General features: G+C 38.7%; 1 protein-coding gene across 2 annotated transcripts in view; it reads right to left on the reverse strand.

Moving 5' to 3' along the window:
- NRK (Nik related kinase) overlaps window positions 1-19,647 on the reverse strand; it is a 184,988-nt gene that overhangs the window by 110,206 nt on the left and 55,135 nt on the right. For both annotated transcript variants that reach the window (XM_075184270.1, XM_075184269.1), the window contains exons 4-8: window positions 17,918-18,043; window positions 17,264-17,374; window positions 15,755-15,845; window positions 12,937-13,067; window positions 580-634 (exon numbers count right to left, since the gene is read on the reverse strand). In XM_075184270.1, the coding sequence (XP_075040371.1) occupies window positions 580-634; window positions 12,937-13,067; window positions 15,755-15,845; window positions 17,264-17,374; window positions 17,918-18,043 (514 nt within the window). The remainder of the gene's footprint in view (window positions 1-579; window positions 635-12,936; window positions 13,068-15,754; window positions 15,846-17,263; window positions 17,375-17,917; window positions 18,044-19,647) is intronic.

The raw sequence follows: 19,647 nt of genomic DNA on the forward strand, positions 1-19,647 counted from the left end.
CTTATCTCGGGAAGGGGGTAGCCTTATTTTTAAAACAAAGCATTTTTTGTATGTAAAGTTTTCTGGTTTTTTTTAAACTTCTCTTTTTTTATTCTTCCTATTTTTTTTAGAAGGGGACCATACACTGGCCTGGCGAGTGCCATGTGTCCTCTTACCGCTACGAACCAGTAACACCAGGGAGCTGAGCATCACTCTGCACCCTTCGCTCGGTGACCTTTTCATGATAAATTGGATGAAAGAATATATTTTAATGCTGCGATAAACCTAAACAGAAAATCTTCATTAACGACTGGTCTTGACAAATAAACCCCTAAATGTCTTAGAGCTATACTGACTTATTATATATGGTCTGACCATATAAAGCCATTTATCATGTTGTTTTGGAATAATAATTGTGCACGGTTTTAAATCCTAATACAACCATACCTGACATTATAGATTGAACTGCTTGTTTTGTGGAAGGAGGTATGCTGATATTTTATCTGATCGTTCCTTACAAGTCTTCAGTAAGCCCAGTGTAATAGTGTTGAAATGTAATATAATATGCTGCTTTCCTCTTTTCTATTGTGTTCTACTTACGGGGAGCTCCTTCTGCCATTTCTATGGCTGTGATTCCCAAAGACCAAAGATCGCTCTGTGGAGTCAGTAGAAAAAAAAATAGCATTAACAAAGTATCGTTATAAAATGTATATGATTTAATGAAAGTGGTTGTTGCTTAAACACAGTGAAGAAATATTTAGCAAAACAAGTACAATTTACACTATTGAGTTGCAAAGTGTCACTAGTTCCTTGTTCAGCCCGCAAAATGGCTACTTCAACTGCATCTTAAACGTATTTCTGTCTTACTATCATTATATTAACCTGTTCTGTAAACTATTTTTTATTAGAGATGTTCAGGCTCGGTTCTCGAGAACCGTACTTAGCAGATCGGCTCGGTACTGTCGCGCTCCCTCGGAATTGAAAATGATGGAATACGTCATCATTATGTCGTCGGATTGCGCAAATTTTGGATTCTATAAGTACCGCCCTCCACTGCAATCCAGCACCATTTTACAGTGGGACAACGAAGGGGTAGCACGGTTCTTGACAGTCTCTAGTGCAGTTGGGCAGTGTCATAGGTAGAAAAGAAAGAGGAGGGGTAGCAGTGTTCTTCTAAGTCTCCAGTGACATTCAGGAGAGCTCCATTGCTAATTGTCATTGCTGAAATAGAAATAATCGGGCTGGCAGGTTTGGTCTTCTAAATCTGCAGTCACATTGTACTGAGTTATATAGCTCACACACAAACAGAAGAGCTCCATTGCTAATTGTCATTGCTGAAATATAAATAATAGGGATGGCAGTGTTTTTCGAAATCTGCAGTTACATTGTACTGCGCCATAGCTCAACCAGAAATAGGAGAGGTGGCAGTGTTTAGTGCTGAAACAGAAATTCAAAAAATAGGGCTGGCAGTTTTATTAAAAGTCTCCAGTCACATTTTACTGTGCCATAGGTCATACAGAAACAGTGTCCTTGTTACTCCAGTCTTCAGTCCCATTGTTCTTGTCACTCTCCAGCCTCAGTCGTGATGATACTAATCCCTCTACCTCATGTGCTAAAGCCTATGTTCATGTGCATAGTGGTTTAAGTAAGGGAAACCAAAATGTAACTAAAAAGCTTGTACCTTTTTGAAGAAAAAACACCTCTCTAATAAAGGTGAAAGTTTACCATAGAAAAATATAAAATTGCCAACATGCCATTCTACACAAAATATTACCAAGCATACCAGCATCAGCTTGCTCCCTTCTCTCAGCTAGATCTCAGCACCTGCAATCTACACTGTCATCATATTCACTCTCAACAGTGTGTACATCATCCTCAAACAATACTAATTCCTCCCCGCTGGAATCCTCCATCACAGAAGTCTGTCTACTTTGATGTAATTGCTGGTAATGGCCTTCCTCATGGAATTTGTAGTGCATTTTACAGAAGAGCTGTCACTATTTTTGTGCAATTTTTTTAGACCAGAGCAAATGTCAAAATGTTGTGCAGACTCATCTGCATCAACACTGGGTGTCTTGGGAAAGCTAAATTTTTTCCTAGCAGCAATTTCCAGAAAAACTGAAGGAGGAGATGCCATTGTGTCATGTACCACTTGAGCTGTCAGCTTACTTATTAGAAGCTCATTGCATCTCTTGAGATCTGGGTCAGTTGGAAAGAAAGAGAATACATAGCTCTTAAACCTATGATCAAGCACAGTTGCCAAAATGTAATGATCCAATTTCAAGATGTTGATATCTCTTGGATCCTGGCGAAGCGAATAAAGTACTTAATCTACAAGTCCAACATAATTAGCTGAATTGCTTTGTTTCATTTCTTCCTTTAATTTCTCTTGCTGCTTTTCAAAAATTAGGAGAATCACTTCACTCAACAGTGTCTGCACTCTCTTCACAGTTGACCACTTCGAGTGGTTTCAGCACCTTACACAACACGGAAAGTATTCTCCACTGCGCTGGACTAAAGTACATTCCCTCTAAATTCTATTCTTCTTGCAGTTGCTGCATTCTACTACATGCTGTTGCAGAATCCCGACATTGACCCTAAATATTTTGGGACATAGACAGCATCTCCTGCATGTCATTGTCATTTTTTATAAAGTTCTGTACCACCAAGTTGATTGTGTGAGCAAAACAGGGAATGTGATGGAATTCCCCCCGCTGTACTGCTCTAACAAAATTAGTGGCATTATCAGAAATCAAATATCCTCAGGAGAATCCAAGCAGTATAAGCCATGTTGCAATGACATCCCTTAGTTTTTCAAACAGGTTGTCAGTGTTATTACCTCTGACCTGCGCTTTGTCTCATCTCTGATAACCATCTCTCACTCTCGCCTTCAAGACCTCTCCTGTGCTGCTGCCCAGTTATGGAATTCCCTTCCACGCTCAATCAGACTTTCCCATAGTCTTCAAAACTTTAGATGCTCTTTGAAAACCCATCTCTTTTTTAGAGGTGACCTTAACCTCGATAACACTATTCACACTAATGCACCCTCACAACTATCAGCTGTGCCCTCTTCCCTTTAGAATGTAAGCTCTCTAATGAGCAGGGTCCTCCATACCCTTTGTTTTCATGTCTCTGTTCATTTTGTCTATCTGTTCTTGTTTTACGTATGTCCTGTTTTATGTATGTCCTTGTCTTCTCTACTGTACGGCGCTGTGGAGCACTGTGGTGCCTTACAAATCATCGATAATAATAATATGCCTCTTAGTGAAGCAGATGATACACAGAGTAGCCTGCCTCTGAAAAATGTGACGTTCTTGGGTACATGCTGCTGCTGTCCCTGCTGATGAAGGCGAATCACCAACCGAGTGGGCTGTGACAATCATATAATCTTTAGTTTGCCCAGTTCCGCTTGTCCCTATATATGTGGTTAAGTGTAGAGTGGGTAGAATGGCATTTTGTAGCCCAATAATTGCATTTTTACAAAACTTCTGGTAGAGGTGAGGAATAGCTTTTCTAGTAAAATTGTGTTGTGATGGAATTTGGTAACAGGGACAGAAGACCTCAATTAACTGTCTAAAACCAGCTGCATTAATAGTGGATATTGGACGCAGATCTAATACTAGCATAGTCGCCATGGCGTCTGTGATCCGCTTTCATACTTGCTAAGGATTGTTTAACAATCAATTATTGTGAACTACTAGTAGTCTACTTCTTGTTCTACTTCTGGGTTGAAGATCCACCCCCAGCAGCAGGAGCAGCAGCAGTGGGCCTAACGCTCAAGAAGAGTCATCTCGCCTTAGAAACTTGGATGCAGGACTAACTCCAATCACTTGTGAGGATATTGATGATGAAGGTGTTTGGGGTGTGGATTGCAGGTGCTGGGATCTAGCTGAGAAAAGGTAGATAGCTGATGCTGGACTGCTGTTTGTTATTTGTTAGCATAATGTTATGCTATTCTGATTTTATTATGATTTTCAAAAAAGCTTTCCATGAACTTGTTTCAAATTGCGTAACATAGATGAGGTTCCGAGATGGTTAAGGTCCCTACCACTACTGACTGTGGCTGTACAATGCTACAAATGGCTAGACAACTGTTGTCAGGATTTGTGTAAAATTAATTCCACACATAAAGGTGTATTTTTTGGCCTTATGCCCAGGCATGACAATGGCCTTCTTGTTATCACTGGCAAGAACTGCTTTCACTGGTGCATGACTTGCCACAGTAGAGTTCATTAACAGCACTGTTTGCTTATTATTATTATTATTATTATTAATAATAATTTATTTATAGGTGCTGCTTAGGTGCCTTAAGCCCATTCTTAGCTCGTTTTGTGGGGACCCAAACAAACCAAACACTTCAGCCACAGAAGTAGCACTGCTTGTCGCTGGAGTGCTTGCTTGTTAAACTCTATATGTCCTTTTCAATATCTTACATAAGGGTGGGTGGACAATTCCATTTGCACCACTTATCTTTTCTGCCACTGCTGTGTGCCAATGTTTCCTAGATGTACTAAGAACTGCTGTGTGTTTGTGTCATTGCTCTGTCTCTTAGCATCCAGCCAGGTCACTGCAGTCTTTATTTGAAAGTGTATGAAAATAATATTGTGACCTGTGAGGTGGTCAAAATTGACTGCAAATGACTTGAAATGAGTGTTATTGAGGTTAATAATAATGTAGGGGGAAAAGAAGCAACATTATATGATTAAAGCAAAAAAAAATAGGGATTTTAGGAAAAAATAGGGATCCAACACCAAACCAAAACACCCAAGGGCGGTTTTGCCAAAACCAGAACCAAAACCAAAACACAAAAGTTAATCCAGATCCAAAACCAGAACACGGGGGTCAGTGGACATCTCTATTTTTTATCATGGTGTTGACATGCTAACCAAGACAGTATCATTATTGAAATTAGATCATTTGCTTTCAGGAGCGGATTGGGAATGTAAAGGTTCCCTGGAAAAAATTCTTGAAGTGGCCTCATGTGGGCGGGACCAAATCAACTGTAGGTGGAGCCAACACAAAGTAGACAGGGTATAGAAGTGAACACTTCCTGTCTGAGTCATATAGCAACTGGCAGCCAAACGATTGGCTGCCTGTTGCCTTCCACTGACCACCAATGCCTTTGATCATTGCTGCCAACTCGCCACACGCAGCCTCACGAAAGTGATTGACGAGGCGTTATCCGGGCCTTCGCGGTGACGCCTATACCCAATCCACCCCTTTGTGCATTGTTTAACAATTCTAACATGTACATGATGTAAATGAGAGCATTGTTGGAGAAATGCATCTTTGAAAGCTATAGCAATGTACAAATATTATTCTTTTGAAGTTCGTGATGTTAAGTATAATTTGGTTTTGCAATCCTTAACCCATTTACAAGCAGTGAAAAAACTCTAGTTCCAGCTGTTTAATTTCCTCAGCCCCCCATATTCACATACTTGTCCTTTTCTCTAGCCCATTCAATTGCAGTAACACTTTTAAGATGGCAACCTAGTATTGAGGAAAGGGTGGGGATATTTACTGTCTATTTAATTAGTTTAATTCATATACATTTAGTAAAGAGCTTCTCAGACTACGGCCTATAAGGCTATGTCTTTCTTTTTTTGAGCATATTAGAAGCACCTTAACTGTTCTGGGTTCTCTTCTTAGATTTACTCTGAATACACTCCTTAAATCCCCCTTCGTTCATTTGAATGTGGTCATATCGGAAACCACTTATAACTACCTATGAATGTTTTTCTTTAGAAAATTCCTTGTACAGTCAACCTATTCTCCTCACTCCTGGATGCAGATGGAGGATGGAGAAACACCCAAAATTTAGCTTCTTTTAAAACTGCTCTACCACTTACTACAAACATTTTACTTGTGATTCCACTAGCAGGATTCCGGGAGACTGTTTGTTTTTCCCGAGGCTCTGTGTATCACAGCCCTAGCTGGAAACCAGGGCTATGTGTTACTGCGGAGGGGGAGCTGTGAGTGGGTGGACCACTCAGAAGCTGAACCTATTTTTAATTAAAGGCTTCTGATTGGCCCGCCTGCTCTCATCCACCATTTTAAAGTGGCAATGGATTTGATGTTTTTTGTATTACTTAACTGGCATAGTCCAGGGAAAAATGTCTGTATGGAACCGCCCATTTTACAGCACATTTTAAGCACAGTTGCTGTGCACCAGTTGTCTTACATGTAAACCAAATTAGTGACACTCACCATTAAATTGGAGATTGTTTCCCTGTCACATGAACACTTAGCTCTAAGAACTCCAAACTATGGGCCTGAGTTATAAAGGAGAGTAAGGAAAAAAAGGAGTAAATTTGATCCTGGACAAAACCATGTTACAATGCGGTGCAAATTAGTTTAATATTTTGCATATAAAGAAAATACAGACTTTTTTGACATGTTGCACACAAAATACTTGATAAACTTTCAATTTCAGTGTAAAAATAAAGTTATTTAGGATATGCCCTACTCCAACTATAAATTTGCCCCCACATTTTAAATGTATCTCCCCCTCCAATGCAACACGGCTTTGCTAAGGTGCAAAGTTACTCCCTTTTTTTTGCTTTGCTCTCCTTAAGGCCCAATATGTCAAAAGTACCTGGATGACTCTGCAAGGGGTTGGTTAAGGGGAGAATGGCTTTTTGAAATAAGGAATGAAAAAATATACCCCCCCTTGTGAAATTTGCAAAAAGCATAACATGCAAAAATGTATTTCACCATATCACCACCATGCCCTTCCTCTTTGTAGAATATTCAGAGGGACTAAAAATATTGTGCAAAGATATACTTATTGTGAGAAATGGTAAATCCTTTTATATTAGGCAATGGTCTAGAATTGCTACATGCGAACACTTCTCATGGTTTAAAAAAACTTGCATTGCGACACGTATGTCCATCAATTCTAGAATAATTGGTTTTTCCTGTGATTTATGAAGCAGTCACCTTAGCTGATGTAAATGTTTTGTTACAAATGTATGTTGTATTATAGTCACTTAGCATTGTTAGTCCTTTAGAGAGATATAACTGTGGGGCAGAGATATTATTATTCATTATTTTTATTTAGATAGGTTCACCATGTTACGCAGCTCCGTACACAGAATATTTGAATAGAATTCCATTAATTATACTTTAGCCTACATCTTGGTATTCCCAGTTGGTCTCTCATCCAAGTACTAATCCAGCCCAATTCTGCTTAGCTTCCAAAATCAGACATTTGGGTTTGATCAGGGTGGTACACCTGTAGGCATATGTAAACATAATGTTTAAAGCGATGTGTGCCTTCTTCTTAATAGAAGTGTGTTTTCTCATTTTGATCATATGACGCAATTACGCAATAGTGGCAATTTGCTGCTGGGGGCGGGGCCAAAATGACTAAAATCTTGTCATGGAAGCAAACATCCCGCCCACTTCACTAGGAAGTGGGCCGCCCACTTCACTAGGAAGTGGACAAGGTGTGGGAGAATGGCCTGCTGTCCAGGGAGTTTGGGAGTCCCTCCGGAATTCGGGAGTCTCCCGGACAGGAGAGTGAGCAAGTATGAAATGTAATCATAATTGTAAAGTATTTAATTATTTTAATAATTAGACTAATTTTCTATTTTAAAAATTAAACTTCAGGTAAATTTGTTTTTTGCTCATGGTAACAATATAAGGGAAAAAAAAAGTAGAAGACAGGGGGCCAAGGACAGGAAGGGAAATTTGGAGCAGTACCAATTTCTTACATAGTCTTTCTATTGATTTTAGTATGTAGTGCGCACACATCACTGCTGCAGCTGTAAGTATGGAGCAGCAGCTTGGAGGGAACAGAGTTGACAGTGAACCAAAGTAAAAACAATCAATATTCTCTTTGTGCTCATAAAATAATAACGATCCCTATAAATCCTAACTCCTGTATTCTTTACATATATTGTAATGCCAATTATTCTTGTGTTCAGTTTCATGTCTAAACAAGTTTTAGCTGTTTTCCTAGCAAAGAGTTTCTTATACACGCAACAAAGCTTTTTTCTCATTTAAAAGATATTCATAAAATATTGTGAAAAATATATTTTTAGTTTTTGCGTTACAGAAACAAGGCATAATTTTGACTTTATACCTTGCTTTATACAGAGGCGAACTAGCAGGCTGTGGGTCCCAGTGCAGGGAAGCAGGGAGAAAGGAACCGGGGCCCACAGCGCGTTAGTTCCCCATGCAGCGGGCCCCGTTATCTCCATGGGCCCCGGTGCACCAATGGTAGTGCTGCCACTGGCTTTATACCATTACTACCTATCCTGTTTATTATGCTACCATTTCTGGAGTTATTACGTCTCAAAATAAACCTTGATATCACTGGAAATAATGACATTTTAGGCCTGTTAAAATGGAGAAGTCAATATACCAATGAGTACGGAATACAATAGCAAAGTAAATTGCTAAGTGCTGTGACATTGCTTTTTACACAGCCTTCTTAAAAAACATGTTTGATAGTTTTAATAGAAATTTGCACAAATGTGCTGGCGGTACCCTACCTTTAAGATGGCTGTAGAACGAGCTCTCCATAAACAAACACATGGTGGATCAGTTCTGTGACAGTTTGCACAGAGCTGAGATTACCAAGTATAGTCAACATGACACAATAAAATCATAAACTGCATACTGTTGATGCTTCCCTTTCACTGCACTAATCCCACTCGCATGCTAAGACTTAACACTGTATTTAAATAAATAAAGACACTGACACCAGAAATTCATTGGCAAATAAAGATCACGGTTTAGTAAAACAAGACATGGTGGCGGAGAAGCAGTAGCCAAACAGTGTATGGCCAAAAGGCACTAACCACTGGTCCCTGGATATAATAAACCTTTATTGACTGGTGCTAAATCTGGCGTCAGAGTGACTACACCCCTTCTGGACTTACAATGATGTGCCCCCACAAATCAAGTCAAGGGATCTACACAGAAAGGGACTAAGAACCAAAGTTACTTAGAAGAGGGCAGTGACCTGCGGCGATCAGTATGAATTAGTCACTGACTGCAAAAGCCAAACTATGTCTGCTCTGTGCGGAGGGAGAAAATATTATTAAACGTGACATCAACCTAACCTATCACAGAGACATATGAAGGGAGGGAGGGATTTCCTGCAGTGAAAAAAGACCAAACAACACCTGGGAGGTGAATTTATAGAGTGACTGTGGACTCTTCCTGTGGATCCTATTGGCTGGAAGCTGCAGTGGACTTAACCTCAAATGAGTAAGCACCTGACTCTCGCACAGACACACGTGTTTTTAGCATATGGCCTTTCTTGTTAAAATATTTTGCTGTGACTTCGACACTTTCAGGATCTTGGAGTAGCCTTAGCAAACCTCTGTGGCCAAACTGTATAAATGCTGCATATAACGGGGTTCAGAAAGCAACCAGTGCTGTACTAAATAGGTATGCTGGCTCCTTTTCCTATCAAACATTCGGTATTTACTGGATACTGAATAACTGTTGAAGTATATGGAGAGACTGCAGTGGCTTTTTTCAGAATATGTGTAAATCCTTCACGTTTTATAGTGTCTGACAGATCAGCAAAAGGCAAGCTGCCAGGGTCCCTGTAAGTGGACTCTGAATCACGTTAGATGGGCTTCCATAATTTCATTAAAATATGCAATAAGAACCTATTTTTTTCAGATATTATATTTAGCAATGTTCGAAAGTTTACTACACATTTAATTCCAGGACCTAATTAAGGGGCAGGCAAGTCGGGCAGCTGTCTAGGACACTGATCATCTATTAGTGCCAAGAACATCACTGTTTCGTATGTATGGTTTGTTTATTTATTTATATATTCTCTACATGTACAACCAACTTAGTAATTCAACATAAACTGTGTGTTGGGTTGACAAGTGGGGTGACATTGTAAAATATATAAATACAAATAAATATTTTTTCTGCACATGCATTTCTGCTTGAATGAATAAGCTCACATTTTTAAAAAAATATTTGCAACACAGTTGTCATATTAAAAACATGATGGGTTTTAAAACAATATGTTAATAGCGTTAAGCTTGTAGTCTCTCTAAGGTAGAGTGGAATTCTTTAACCACAAGGTAGATGTAAATGATGATTTTTGTTAGTTCTGTTATAAATCCTTAATCTATTTGATTTAACTGTTAGATCTAGATTATAAATGATGCAACTGCGGCACTAATCCAAGACAACAACAGCCTCTACAGACTAATTAGTCCCCCTGCCACTCAGTACCTTGCCCTCATTATGGTGTGCCAGAGCTGTATTTATTGTTACAGAGAGCTGTGTTTACCTGTGTCACGAACGCCTAGCTTGTCCCAGATACAGCAATCTGAACAGCTGGCCGTGACTGGTGTTACCTTAGTTAAATAACAATGAATACACCTTTTCTGCCACCACAAATGATTTATTAGGGTGTCCTTACGTTCACCAGAACCACTTATTAATATTTCACACTTAAATCACATACACCTGTAGCATGAGTCTCCCTGGGCTTCGTATATTCATAAAGAATCATTGAGAAATACGCTAGATTAAATATGTTTAATCTGAAAATATTTCTAAGGCTTAATTACAAAAAGGTAATAAACAGCCATACAATAATTGCACAAATGAGTTTCAGAAAATAAAAGAGGAAATAAAACCAGAATCCCTACTTACAAGTTTCAGGAATTGGCGTGTGAGGAAAACACATTGAGTAATGGCACATTTCAGTCATGACAGACCTTCCGCAAGAAATGGACACTGTCCTATTGCTACAAGGAATTTTTAAATAATTTTCTTGCTGGCTCCTTAGGAATTTTCACTTTCAATTAAGTCAAATTGAGTCCCAAAAGAGGGACACAGAGTTTTCAGAGTAAATTATCTATCACTAAGATATATGTTTGGACAGTTCAGAGGATCTCTCATCTCTGCTCTGCAGAGTGGACACAGGGTTTACAACTTTGGACCTCAAAACTCCCCCCTTCCTCAAAGCAGAAGATACTTTGAGAGGTTACATAAAACATACATTGTCATATATGAATTCAACAGAATATAACAATCAGTCCTGAGATATACTACATAATCATCACAACCAGGTGACAGCATTAACTGCACTCAGTAAGTACAGTCTTTGTCCAAGCTGCACATGATGGACACTGGGCATGCACAAATCCAGCAAACAGTTTGGAAAATAAAGTTTTCGTACCAATTGCCCCCATTAGTTACTTGTACTGGGGCCTGAAAAATAATAAGCAAATTTGGAATAAAACAGGTGATCAAAAGAGTATTCTCCTTATTTTTGCCATTGAAGTAGACTTTAAACAGAGGCAACAAGATACAAAGGGAATGTTGGTGATTAATCTTATCAAGTTACTTGTGACAAATGAAATTATGGACAATTTAATGTGAAGTTAAAATGTTATGTAACATACAGTACATAAAAATAATGTAACAGGTATACAATTTGTCTTTATTAGACCTAAAAGAAAATCAGTTCATCTACTGCAGGTACAGTATTGTTGAAAAAATATTTTAAGATATTTCAGTACCAGTCTGAGTGCACCAAGGGTTATGTTTACTAAACTGCGGGTTTGAAAAAGTGGAGATGTTGCCTATGGCAACCAATCAGATTCTAGTTATCATTTATTTAGTACATTCTACAAAATGACAGTTAGAATCTGATTGGTTGCTATAGGCAACATCTCCACTTTTTCAAACCCGCAGTTTTAGTAAATATACCGCCAAAAGTAAACTTGTTTGGGGTGCTCACATTTCTTGGTCTCGTCCTGCATGCTTCACATTGTGCTTTACATATTTTTAGTGTTTCAAGTTGTGCTCTTGCACTAGTTTGAATTCTATAAAGTCAGTCACAGCAACTTTCCATATGTTTGATGAATTGGGGTGTGGGGCTCACATTTCCTTCTTTTGGTCTCTGTAAACTTCCCAAATGGGTGCTGTTTACTCATCAAATGAACTCTGCATTACATACTGATTGAATTGTTGTCTACTGGTCGTTGTAACATGTTACTATGGTGAGAAGCGAGGACATGGCCTAAAACCCTCAATTTGAGTTTTTAAGCTACCAGAATGTATGCATTGTTTTGATTTTAGTTTTTGTTAACAATTCGCATGTGACCCACATAGCATGGCACCATAGCATTGATAGCCATAGGGTATATAGTACTGTAAAAGACAGCCAGCCAGTACAAAGCAATTTCCAAACTTGCATAGTGCTTTTCCACTTAACTAGGGTGCTTTGTGGGTAATCCAGGCCTGATAATATTAGCTATGTGTTGCAATAAATTAGTCAACTGTGCACATGTTATTCAAGACATGTGTAATGTTTGGCTCTGCTCCTCTGTAAATGAAATCACCACTTAGCTCTTCTTCCACACTCTCTCTATGCAGCGTTAAACATTTCCAGCAGACATGTTTCCCCCTGTACAGTAGTTTGCTATAGAATATAATTGTCAGTTCTATGGAATTAATGCTATGCTGAATGTTTCTCTTGACAAAGCCATCAAGTGTTGTGCTTGTTTGGTGTCTGTGCATCTTTGCTCAATACCAGTAATCTACAAGGCTAGCGTGCTTTCCAAATCAACAGTACTCAGGCAGCTGCAATAATATTATCTATAGCATTCTTTTTTTAAAAGTGAACTTCTTGTAATGTAGTGCAAGCGCGGATTAAACAATCTCACAGTTACAATTCATTGTAGAAATTTACTAAACCAGCTCAACGATCATCTGTATCTACAGCTGGACCTCCCAATTCCCTTGGGGTGTAGAAAGCATTTCAACAATAACTCTCCCCCAGTAACCTATTAGGAAGTGATTCTTACACAGTCAGCATACTTCCTTTAGGAAAGTCTGGTGAGTCCAGTGTTTATCAGAATAGGACATGACTAATGACACACACAGAATTTGTTTTCACATCAACCTAATGTGTTTCCTTTGTGAACATTTGCCTTGTTTATGAAAAAAACACACACTCACTCGATAGTCATAGGTTGAGTCTGGATTCTCATCACAGGCAATGACCTCAGGTGCCATCCAGTACGGGGTTCCAATGAACGTGTTTCTTCTCCCTATCGTTCTGTCCAATTGGGCGCTCACACCGAAGTCAACTGGAAAAACAAAAGCAGTGTAAAGCACGGCCAGGCATTCAAATCCCAGCACACAAAAACACGCCACATCTATGCAGTTAACCACTCCTGGAAGCCGAGCCAAGTGGGTTTTGATGTTTCTGTGCAGGGAATACAATTGTAAAAGCAAGAACAATTGTATAATAAATCAAGTGAACATTCAGCACAACCTATTTTTGGCTTAGACAAAGGCCTTTTTTCCCTTTAACATGCACATATAAGTTTAATTCATCGAAGAACTTTTGTGAGTGATAGATACCAGCATATGGCTCATTCAAACTAATTGCTTTGCGGAGGTAACTAATTCTAAAATAGCATCTTTGTGGTGTAGAAAATAAAAGAAATGTCACATATTCTCAGGCAGCCATCAATTATGTATTTATACAAATCTATCAAGCTGCTATTGCTTGCCACGATTTACCTAAAATGTTTTATAATCATCTCTAAACAGATGAACACGCTGAAATAATTGCCTGTGGATAACTTGTCTAAATATAGTGTACTATTAAAAGTCCTACTGGTAAAAGTCTGGTTTCTATAGTCTAACTAAAGCAATTTAGTCAACTGTGGTTTCATACTATACTTACAGTATATTACATTATAGAGTATATTCATATGTTATTTTAAGTAACACAATTGGTTAGTTCTAGGAATCTGCTTGTCATTCAAGAATGGCTGTGGGTGCGCAGACCAATAGGAAGCTGCAAGCTCTGTGCTTGTGCTTTTCTATTGGTCCGTGTGGTTGCAGCGCATAGACTTTGCTCAAATCACCGGCTTTTGCTGGTAATGTACAACTGTAACAATGCAGATCATGAAAAAGTTCCAATAAGGGGAAGGAGCAACTTATCTAAAGTTTAAAATATAACTGGGAATGCAGCTTTAAGCTCAAAGTAGTTGGGCCTAGCTTATAATCTTACTCATTTTGTTTATAAGTATACCAGTATTTGTATTTATTATTCATTTATAAAGATTATGGAAAATTAATGGCCAGATTGAACTGAGCAATAATATGTTACTGGTATCAAAAAGTTAAATTATATACATTATAAGCAGCCAGATAAATGTGAAGCTATGTGTGTTGAAAACATCCTGGGCGTTGAAGACACTATGGTTAATTTTATAACTAGGGTGTGTCAAACAGAAACCATCCAGCATCCTGTTTCTTTTAACTGTGAATATGTGCATTGATTTTTTGACCTTGTTTAACTGTATTACCAGTAATAGGTATATATGAAAATACTTTGTAGGGTCCTGGCAGCCTGTTGCTCTCAAGCTGCTGTTGAATTACAACCAGGATGAAAGTAGACTTTTTTTGTCTTATAGAAGCTGATTAAATAGAGCTATAAACATGCACCATCCTTAACCTCTTAGTCCCTACTTTGTACATAGTCTGTATATCATCCTTTTAGTAGTATTTGGTGCAGAATAAGATCAGTAGTCTAACCAGTTATCGGCAGAACATAGACCTGGTCCATTTAAATCTTGACTGTCAGATCAATTTATTATTTTATAATTTATTTTATCTTTTAGTTCCGGAACCTTCACGTATTCTTAATGTGAACTTATTTTCTTCATAAGTGACTACAGTTTCTCCAAAATAAGTGGTGAAGTATTTAAAATTAAAGCTTAAAATTAACTTGTAACTTCACTCCTTCAATAGCCGTGTCAATATTAAAAGTTTATTATATGTGGTTCTTGTACTAAGGCATGCAGGAATAATGCTGCGAGGAATTGCCTATATATTGGAGAGCAACACTGCTGTATATCAGTATAGTCATCTGGGCTTGTCTTCTATAACCTCGGGGGATCAGGAAGACAACCGTTTATGTGCAGACAGCCCTTAGGATTTTTACAATTTTCTTTGACTTTACACACTTTAATTAGAATTTATACACATCCAACTCTTTAGGAACATTTGTTCTGCAAATAATGTTGAAAAAAAAATGTAGCACCATTAGGCCTGTAATATTGTCAACATAAGCTAAATTGTAACAAAAAATATCACTTTACTTTGCAACTAAAATATGATTGGCCTTTATCCCAAAAATACTACATTTACCAATGTATCGACAATTGTGGACGCTTATCAAGTAACTAGAGTAACACTTTTCACCATGGCTTACCATGGAAATGGTGATTCTAGTTTATTTACTAAACATAGGGGAACCACACAGCTAATTTTCTGTGAATACTCCTATTTGTCCAATTATATAGGCGATTACGCTGTGAAATTGGTCTGTGCCTACTTTTATGGGATTGTAGAAAAATGTTGCAACAAAGTCCTGCCTACCTTTAGAATACTTTAAACTTTGAACTTTTTATTTATTTTCCAAAAAATACTGCTCAAGCAGTCGAGCCTAGTTTTTCTCTAATTAATCATGAGTGAGAAGATGCCTGGACTGTCTTTATTTAACAGGTCACTAGTGGCCGGAACTACCATTGGTGCAGCAGGATATTTTGTTGCCTTGGCATTGCCAAGGAAGCATTATGGCAGCGCCCACTTATTTTAATAAATGCCACCAGGCACAGGAATTATGTTCATCTTGGAAATATTAGATCATGTTTTCATGACCATATTCTAGTTCCATAGAGTAAGAATAAACCCTATTTGCAAACAGCATACATTTCCTTTTCACTTAATAATAAGAAATAGGCTTATACACACTTACCCAGCTTCACTTCTGCATTTTCTGTCAGCAAAACGTTTTGCCCTTTAATATCCCGATGAATTACATGGTGAGCATGGAGGTGAGCCAGACCCTGCAAAGATATACATATATATATGTGCGTGTTTGTGCATATTTGAATCTACTCTGTGATAGTTCAGTATAAATGTGGGAAAATCGTATGAGGAATAACATACATCCCTTGTTCATTATATGCATATTTCAAGGCAACTATGAGTTCTATGGCCAAATTGCTTTCTAATGATTCATATGCTTACTAAACCCGCTCTCTGACTTTTAACGTTCTTAAAGCATACACTTGTGGGTTCATTATCCTCTGTATAAACAGTGCTATCTGTTATCAAAGATAAATCCACTCTGCTTGATCCATAAATTAGCAAACAATGAGCTGTTAATTTTCCTAAGGAAAAAAGCAAACAAAACGCAATCTTTTCACTGTGGGCAAATTAGTTAACTAATGGGTTTAAAAAATATTTAATGTTCCCAATTAAAAAGTAGACAGGATGCTAAAATTAAATAAAATAGTTGTTAAAGCTGCAATCCCATGAACATTTGAGGTGTGTGTTTTCACATAAATCACTATGGCAGGCTATAAGAAAAAGCTCTGTAATTACAATATTTTCTTGGTTTATTTCTTCAGGCTGCTATTGATGATTATGATAATTCTGCAAAGTTACTACAGTGTCTATTGTGTCAGCCCCAGTCACATGGCACATGACGCAGTGAGCAGAGAGGTTTTGGAATGCCCCTCTGAGCTCTTTCTGCAGTGGGCAGTGTAAAGTCATCATCCTCTGCCTTCCCATGACATGCTGTTAATCTGTCTGTGTGTAACAGCCAGCCATAGTAGTCTTTTCTCCAAAGAGATTTTGAAAAGGTGGAGGTCCATTACGAAATAATATGCATGTTTAAATGGTACTTAACTTGCTATTTAAAGAAAAAAAAACTGCGACCCTATCGCACAGCCCTGGGCCACTTATACAGTGGGGGGGAACTGAATAAGCCAGTATAAGACCACAGCAGCTTTAGGACCCCTTTATAGTACATAGAGGTGCAAGTTTTGCACTAAGCTACAGCAACCAATTGGTAATTAAGTTGCATTTGTCTAGTGAACAACTGAAAAAGACAGTGTTTGATTACTTTACATGCACATTCCGGTCTGGTGCTAGCACTGCGGGCTTCCTAGGAGGGGCCCCCTCCCACTCCGAAGCTTTGTAGCAACCTCAGCTCCTCAGACTGGGAGTGTGGCCCTTGGCTGTGACATCATAGCCAAGCGTCATACTGACAAGGAGGAGAAGCAGCTAGTAGCCGTCAGGCACTGCTCATGGGGGCATCACAGGGGCATTAAAATCACTGGATATGTGACGTTATGTCACTCATCCTGTATTTAAGGCAGACCCCCACCATTGGAGCCCTAGGCAACTGTCATAGGTAGAATGTTAGATTACATTTTTTTTTTTGCTTTGTAACTGGTTAATATATGTATGCACCTACCCGTAGGACCTCTCTGCATATATATGCAATCCAGTCCTCTTTAAAGCAGTTGCCTTTTGTCTTTTTCACCAAGTCTGTAACCGACCCTGCTCCACAGTACTCCATTACCAGCTGTAAGAGAGAGAGAACATTTCATCCAGCAACAGTGCAAACTGGAACCAAATTTGTGTTATTTAAACTGCAGATAGATGTATTAATTTGAATTTACAATATTATCAGATAGGTAAACAAAATGACATTTGTGGTTGACAAATCATAACATGCTGTCAAATGATCATACATCTAATTGGATGGAACTGTTGACCCCTGAGCATTCACACTGAAAAATGTGTGCAGACATTAGACTAAACTCAAACTATCCTACATTTCAAATGCACCAGATTGTGATATTTTGTCTTGATTTTGGACTATGCTACGATTAAGGGATTTGCAAATGTGAATATTGGGAGGTTCTTTGTTTTTTTTTCTTTCCTCTTTATTTTGTTTGACCAGGGAAGTCTTCGGAAGCACTAGGTTCGAGATTTCGAATCAGAGCATCATGTATTCCTAGGACAAGGAGGCTCTGTTACTTGGAGGGCTGCTGGTAGGCCTCAGGCAAATGTAATTTATGCCATTCTATTAAATTGCCGTTCACTCATTAATTATAACAGTTACCCAGAGTTGATCATCCTGTCCTGCTGGGCATTTCTTGATAAAAGCTCCATAGTATGTAGCAATATTTCTGTGGTGGGAATACTTCTTCAACATGTTTATTTCAAGTTTTATTTCTTCCTCTTCTTCCTGATTAACAAGACAAAATTCATATACTTTAATTAGATACAATATGCACAGTTTTTTACTAGTTACAATGTAATTATTAGGATATGGAGCATTTGATAAGGCTTTGAAACAGCGATGGTAACCTGATACGCTTTGTGGATCGCATGGTCGGCCCACCAACATAAGAGATGCACATTGCCCTTAATCTCAGTAATAAGTTACAACAATAGACACCTATCTGTAATAACATATCAGCAAGTGTTACAAGCTATAAAACATGAATCTTATAATAAAGCAGGAAGGAGTTGGGCCCTCAGGGGAAGGTTCTGAGGGCCATAGGGGGCACTAATGCCACCTGCTGCCCTTCACTACTTAAGGGGCATATTCAATTGTTGGCGTTATAGCCAAAATTAATGCGACGTGCGCACTATTACCGTCATTACAGTAATAGTGCGCATAAATACCGGTATTACGGTACTTTTCTATTACTATTACCGTAATACCAGTAATAGTTTTTCCTCGGCAAACCGCCGAGAATTGAGTATGCCCCTTAGAATCTCTCTAACAATGACTTACAATTCCAGTGTACTGAGTGTTTGTAAAATAATATTGATGTATAAGAAATGGGGAACTTCCATGCATGATCTGGGTGATCGGAGTTGTTTTTGATGTGCCTCACTGTTTGGTTTTAGGAACAGAAAAGGAGAAATGTAGCTACATAGTTCTGCAAGTTGGAGTCCTTTCAGCATGTCTAAACAAATGTATTTCATACATGTCTACTCTCCCGAAATGTCTGGCAGACTCCCGAGTATCAGGGAGTCCTCCATGAAAAGTAGGCCACCTTCCCAGATCCCGCCCAATCTTGGGAAGTGGGTGGGACAGGGACATAATGATGCAATTTGCTGTAAATACCACTGTCATGCCCCACCCTCTGATATTTTATGATGCGGCATTATGTAGCGGGAGGGAGGTGGGATGGACCACTTGCCCCTTGGACCTTCCCTCTGGTATTATTATAATTATTATTATTATCCTTTATTTGTTAGGCGCCACAAGAGTTCCGCAGCACCGTACAATGCACAAACAATAGACAGTGCAGGGTAAAACATTACTGAGCAGTAAACAAAAATACCAACACTTCAGATGCTCCAAGCGGGCTAATGCAGAAAAGACAGAGCAGAAGAGCAGGTAAGGACACAAGAGGGAAGAGGGCCCTGCTCAAATGAGCTTACATCCTAAGGGAGGGTGAACAAAACTAAAGGTACAAAAGGGAGCCAGTTGACGTAAAGGGAGAGAAAAGAGAATGGGAGGAGGGAGGGAAGAATGGGTTAGGTGGAAGGCTGGTAGGCTTTGAGGAACAGGTGGGTTTTTAGTGCCCGTTTGAAGGAGTTAGAGTGGGAGAGAGATGGATGGAGCGAGGGAGGTCATTCCAGTGAAGGGGGGCTGCACGGGAGAAGTCTTGGATTCTGGAGTTATAGAAGTATAAAAAGTAGACAAGTATAACTTATTTTAATATGCACATTTCTTAAAATATTTGTTATGGTAACAGGCAGGGATTTGTGCACTTACCATTCTATATTAAATACATGCACATATAGCTGCAAATATACGTGTTCACCCATCCA

The sequence above is a fragment of the Mixophyes fleayi genome, chromosome 9 (genome assembly GCF_038048845.1).
Source record: "Mixophyes fleayi isolate aMixFle1 chromosome 9, aMixFle1.hap1, whole genome shotgun sequence".
Classification (NCBI taxonomy): domain Eukaryota; kingdom Metazoa; phylum Chordata; class Amphibia; order Anura; family Limnodynastidae; genus Mixophyes; species Mixophyes fleayi.